Source organism: Amphibalanus amphitrite, unplaced genomic scaffold (genome assembly GCF_019059575.1).
Source record: "Amphibalanus amphitrite isolate SeventyFive unplaced genomic scaffold, NRLGWU_Aamphi_draft 001718F_arrow, whole genome shotgun sequence".
Taxonomy (NCBI): Eukaryota; Metazoa; Arthropoda; class Thecostraca; order Balanomorpha; family Balanidae; genus Amphibalanus; species Amphibalanus amphitrite.
The window spans coordinates 109,956-115,955 of record NW_024883211.1 but is presented as its reverse complement, the minus strand read 5'-3'; the positions used below and the strand labels follow the sequence as shown (position 1 = coordinate 115,955).

At 48.5% G+C, this 6,000-nt stretch overlaps 1 protein-coding gene across 1 annotated transcript; it reads right to left on the bottom strand.

Moving 5' to 3' along the window:
* Positions 1–181: 181 nt before the first annotated feature.
* Positions 182–2,259, bottom strand: LOC122374819 (the record flags this gene model as incomplete). Its single annotated transcript, XM_043353808.1, has 4 exons — positions 2,053–2,259; positions 1,348–1,428; positions 844–990; positions 182–303 (listed from the first exon to the last, which is right to left on the bottom strand). Coding segments are annotated over exons 1-4 (449 nt in total), but the record flags the coding sequence as incomplete, so codon positions are not given.
* Between the last annotated feature and the right edge of the window lie 3,741 nt (positions 2,260–6,000).

The window sequence follows — 6,000 nt, the reverse complement described above, 5'->3', positions numbered from 1 at the left end:
ACGTCTCTGCACTGGTTCGGTGAACCAAAGGACCAAATAAATGCTTTCCAGAACTAATAGGTCGGAGTCGGAGTCAGAGTCGATTTTGTGAGGCCGGAGTCGGAGTCGGAGTTGGCTAAAGTTGGGTCGACTCCGCAGCCCTGGTAAAGGTGCCAATGACAAAAGACGGTGAGAAAATTGCCGTTTTGGAATGTTGGCGACAGTCACTTTCAGGCGCAGGGGGCACCCGGTGTCCTTGGCGGATTGGTTTTTCCTCGGACGACTCGGCTTTTCTGGGACGTCGTGGTGACAACGAAGCCTGGCCTGAAAAAAAAAAAAATTGACAACATTAACAAAAGTGATGAAATCAATTGCCACTCATTAGTCCGTCATTTAAATGAGGATGAAAGTTTCTCGATTTAAAAACGTTACCTTTTTAACTGACCCTGATCATGGTGTTTCATTAACCCGCACCTTCCTGCGATATAAAGAGTAAAGTTACTGGGTGCAGTGGCGCACCCAGGGAGGAGTCAGGGGACAAAGGGGTCAGCTGACCCTCCCGAAATCTAGCGGGCCCGCTGGTAGGTGCCCGTCCAGTCCTCCGAGACACCCGGTATGACGGCTGGATGACTGGTCCTCAGTACGCGGCATCAAGCTGGGGATTCATGCAGCCAGCCCAGGCCGCCGGGCCCCTCTGTCAGTAGACCCCGACGGCTTTCATACGGCGGGTTTGCTGAACCCTCAGGAGGCTCTGCACCAGCAGAATTTCCATTGGCGGGCCCAGGTCGAGTGCTCGGGCAAAAGTACCCCCCTGCCGAGCTTTACACGGCGGCCCAAACTGGTATTTTAAACTAAAGCTCTCACCCAGTACACCACCCTTTGGCCATTCGACATGGAGTCGTACGTCGTCAGGGTGATGTTGGCGGCCTCTTGGTACAGCTGAATCCACTGCAGGGCCGATTCCTTTGACGCCGGACATCGGTAGGCCACAGTGGTGCCCTCCATCAACTCCTGAAACGAAATAATGCAAGGTCTCACTGGGGGTATTCTTGTGGGACCAATGCACGATCGTATTACCGTAATAGTCAGCAATGCAGATGACAAATACTTAGTGACAAGACGCGTTTATTCAATACAGATCACCGCACACACCACTCATACCAATAATATTGCATTCACAATTATTAAAACTTTGTTACCGAAGCCTGTGGGGAAAGTTGATAGTTCCATTTTAAAAATGGAAGTTTCATTCATGAAATGATTGCAACATGGCTCAAACCAATTACATATAATATGTGTTACTGCAAATTGAAATTGCCATCATCGGCAATTGCTATTGCTTAAGCAAATTGCTATATTTGATGTCACCGGTTCCAGGTCAGGAATCATATCAAGCTTCTCGCACAAGATGTACTTGGCATCAGCCTTCCAGATTACTTGGAAGTGATCCTGTTGGAAGAAGGAATGTTCCATAAAGTTAGTGGCGGACTTGTACCTATTCAATATTAATATCAATATAGTAACAATGGTTACACGACTCAATCTTCACTTACAGCATTCTTAAAAATTACCTATGTAAAGATTATATTCTGCTGGTGATACCTATAGCCATGTGGGTAAATGTCAAGTTTAAGTCCTAAGCAGATTCATGGATAATTTTTCATATTCTTACATTATTTGGCCGGTACACATGGAGGTCCCCGCTTCAAAATTAGTTAATTTTGAATTTAGTGTTTCCGACCATTATTTGACATCCTGAATCCAAAAAGATACTTATAGTCTCGTAACTAAAGAAAAAACATAATCAAACCTGAACTAACCTTACCTTTCACCTATAACCTACCAATATACTACCTACAAACCTACAATGCAACCTAAAACTTACAGCCTAACGTAACCTAAAAATAATTTTTTGCTGTTACAGATTTGTATCAACAGCGTCACAGTTATAGTTAGGACCTAAACTTGACATATACCTGTATTTTTGCGCCCTAACCCACAACAACAGCAACAACAACTGTATTTCTTGCAAAGAACATGCACCTAAAATGGAAATACTTATTAATCACCAACCTTTTCCAGCATCTTGAAGCATATATAGGCCTCCGCAATAAACGAGCAAACATGAGACACGAAAAAGGCGCTTTGGATTAAAAGGCGCGCCAGTGGCATCGGAAGAGCTGCCAGATCGGCTGAAATCCCTAGCGCGATTTCGCTTTTTTCCAAGGTGCCTAGAATTCCTCTAGGAATGGCTGAGCCCTATGGTGAATTCAAAATACGCATGCTAAACAGCCGGAGCGTACCCCCCTGTTCGGAGGGGTGTTCACGGGCACCGCACACTGCTGCGTGCGGTGTGTGCGGTACGTCCAGCAGGCGTGGGGGTAGGGGATGGGTAGGCGGCTCTGACGTCACGGCTGCGTGCGGTGGACGGTCCGCTGTGGCCAGTCCCGACCGGCCACAGCGATCGCTGTGTGCGGTGACGGAAGGATGACGTAGGGACGCAGTGGGCGGAGCTTCGAGGCTGTGTGCGGTCCGACCGCACACAGGGCCCGTGAACAGCCCTCGGAACGAATGTGAATGTGCATTCAAGGTCATCGATATTGGCAGTGCGCATGCGCGCCGCGAATATCGATGAAAATGATCGATATACGGGACGAATCTGAATATCGATGAAAATGATCGATATTCGGAACGAATCTGAATGTGAATCTGAATGTGAATATGATGCAACTATACGCGCATGCAGCCGCGTGCAATTTCTGTCGTCGGCGGCGTCGGCGGGAGCGACAACGCGGCTGAAGGTATGGATGTGGTGGACGGAAACTCCACTGGAGTTTCTGAATACGGTGATAAGAGGGAAAATCGAAGGGTGATTGACAAGATCAGTGGTACAACTTCCAGGGAAGGTCAAGGTGAGACAGGCGGTCAGATAGGCACAGACACAATAACTCTGGGATCCACCCAGGCAGTGTCTCAGTCTACCCCACATGATGATCATGACAGCACCCTGTCCCCACCCAACCTCTCCCCAGGTGTGCAGGTATTTGACCCGTTACCAGAGCCACAGCCTAGCCCTGAAGACACAACAGACTCTGGATCGAGGGCTGCCCCCGATAAGGGCATGCCCAACGAGCCTCCGAGAATTAGAAGACTTAGCAGTGAGGCTTTCAAACCATTTGGTCCAAGGTCAACAAATACGAGTGCTGACCCCAAGACAACTCCCCAGGAGGGTGAGTTATGCAAGGTATGTGATGTGGAAGTGAAAGACGATGACATGGGTGTGCAGTGCTGCACATGTCTTTTGTGGTTCCACTCAAAGTGCCAAGGCATGTCCAAGGCAGCCTACAATGCACTTGTAAAACACAAGATGTTCTTCTGGCATTGTGCTAAATGTAGGCCGGGACTCGGACGAAAAGGGGATACAGATAGTGGTGTTGACAGAGAAGCCAGAATGCAGAAACTGGAGTCAAAAATGGATGCACTCATCTGCCTTGTGCGGACTGCTCTGGATAATATGCAGGAAACAAACAAGCAGGTTTGTGATGCTATGAGAAGTGAAACGAAGGATCTGAAAGAGAGCATGGGAAAAAGCATGGAGAAAGTTGAAAAGGTAATGCGTGCACATGCAAAATTAGTCGGTGACCAAGAAGACATGCTGCAGAAATCCTTCAAGAAAATGCAGGACGAGAAGGCCTCATATGCAGAGGCTGTCAAGGGCAACTTGGAGTCAATTCAAAATGTAATGAAAAAAATGGAGGACTCACCTCCACAAGTTAAGGAGAAGACAAGTTTGAGCACAGAAAAGGCCATAGCAGGAGTGTTTGACAACTTCCTGGACCATGAAAAGCGAAAACTAAATGTTGTGCTCCACAACATCCCTGAGTCTTCCGGTAACACGTATACAGAGCGAGTGGATTCTGACAAAGCAAAATTCATTGAAGTCATCCGCGACAGCATGCACCTCAACGTCAAAGTAACCAAGGCATACCGTGTCGGAAAACCTGATCAAGAAAAGCCAAGACTCCTGATTGTGGGACTGGAGAACGTCGAGGTAAAAACTGAAATCCTGAAGATGGCCCCCCAGTTGAGAGCAACAGACAAGTGGAGCAATGTGTACATCTCTCCCGACCTCACCTGGAAGGAAAGAGAAGAAGGAAGGCGTCTTCGGGAAGAGTTGAAAAGGAGGACCAGTGCAGGAGAGGCAAATCTCATCATCAGAAGGGGTCGCATTACAAGCAGAGAACCCCAAGAACCAAACCAGCATGCTCAGAACCTGCCTCAAAAGCGCAAAGTAGTGCAGCAAAATGCGCATCGGGATACAGCCACCCAGATGCAGCAGTCACACCCACATGGCCAACAAGACATCCCGGGACAGAGGTTCCAGGCAAACCAGGGTCACTATTGACAGCCAAGGCCAAGATTGGCAAGACAGGCTGAGGCTTTCAAGGTCATCTACACCAATGCTGACCAATTTGTAAATAAGCGGGATGACTTGTGTATGTTTATCGCTGGAAACGAGCCAGATTTCATCTTGATTAATGAAGTGATCCCAAAAGCACAAATTCATCCCATCTCAGCTGCCCTCCTCAGCATACCAGGTTTTGTAATGTACTCTAACTTTGACCCATCTGAAGCCAATCTGGGATCAAGCAAAATTAGAGGCATATGCATCTACGTAAAATCATCCCTCCGTGTCTCAGAAGTGGCATTCAGGGAGTCAACTTTTCGAGAGCAGCTTTGGGTGCAGATGACCTTGTCTGGGACCGACACTCTCTTGCTCGGTTGCATATATCGAAGTCCCTCATCCTCTGCTGAAGACAACATGCATGATATAGATTCATTATTCAAGTTGGCTACCAACTCACACTTCTCTCATGTGGTAATAACAGGGGACTTCAACCTCCCCCAGATCAACTGGAGAACGGGCCTTTCCTTAGCTCCCCCCTCACACTGCTCTCATTCTTTTATTGACCTGATCCATGACTCCTTCTTATACCAGCACGTTGAGAGGCCTACAAGGTATCGAGTTGGTGAAACGCCGAACACCCTGGACCTCATCATGTCTACAGAAGAAGGGATGGTCAAGAACATTGAGTACTTACCTGGTCTGGGGTCTAGTGACCACATCATTCTTCAATTCCAACTGGCCTGCTACTCGCCTCATGCTGAGTCATCAGAACCACGCTACAACCTCAATAAGGGAGACTACGAACGGCTGAATCGGTTGATCTCTCAGGTTAATTGGATGCAATGTGATACTATGGATGTTGAAGGCATGTACAGATTCATCAAGGTCAAGTTATCTGAACTCTCACAAGCCTGCATTCCTCTAGCCAAACCAAAGCAGCATAATAAAAACATATATATTAACCGAGAGGCCATGAAGCTGAAGAAACAAAAAAGAACATTGTGGCTGAAGTACATGCTCACCAGAGACCCACTGGACTACGTGCGATTTACACGCAAGCGAAACAGACTGCGTACGCTAACCAGGAACCTACGGGCGACCTTTGAGAGGCGTCTGGTGGCAGACATGAGGACAAACGTGAAGGGCTTCTGGCGCTACACAGGATCTCGACTTCACACAAAGATGCGAGTGGAGGACCTGCAAGCAGAGGATGGATCCATGGTTCGTGGGAGCCATGACAAGGCCAACCTACTGAACCACTATTTCCACAGCATCTTCACATCTGAAGACCCGGCCCTGCCAACACCACCACCGGCCTTCACGGGTCCCTCGCTAGACACCATAGACGTTAGCCCAAGGGCGGTCAGAGACAAGCTGCTGAAGCTCAAACCCGACAGCTCCCCAGGACCAGATGGACTGCACCCAAGGATACTGCGTGAGACGGCGACCATTATGGCTGAACACTGGGCACAGCTCTTCCGCCACTCCCTGGCCAGTGCTACCCTACCCACCGACTGGTGCAAGGACGACATAGTCCCCATCTTCAAGAAGGGTCCTAAGCACTACCCGGCCAACTACAGACCCGTAACACTGACTGCTGTTCCTTGCAAAGT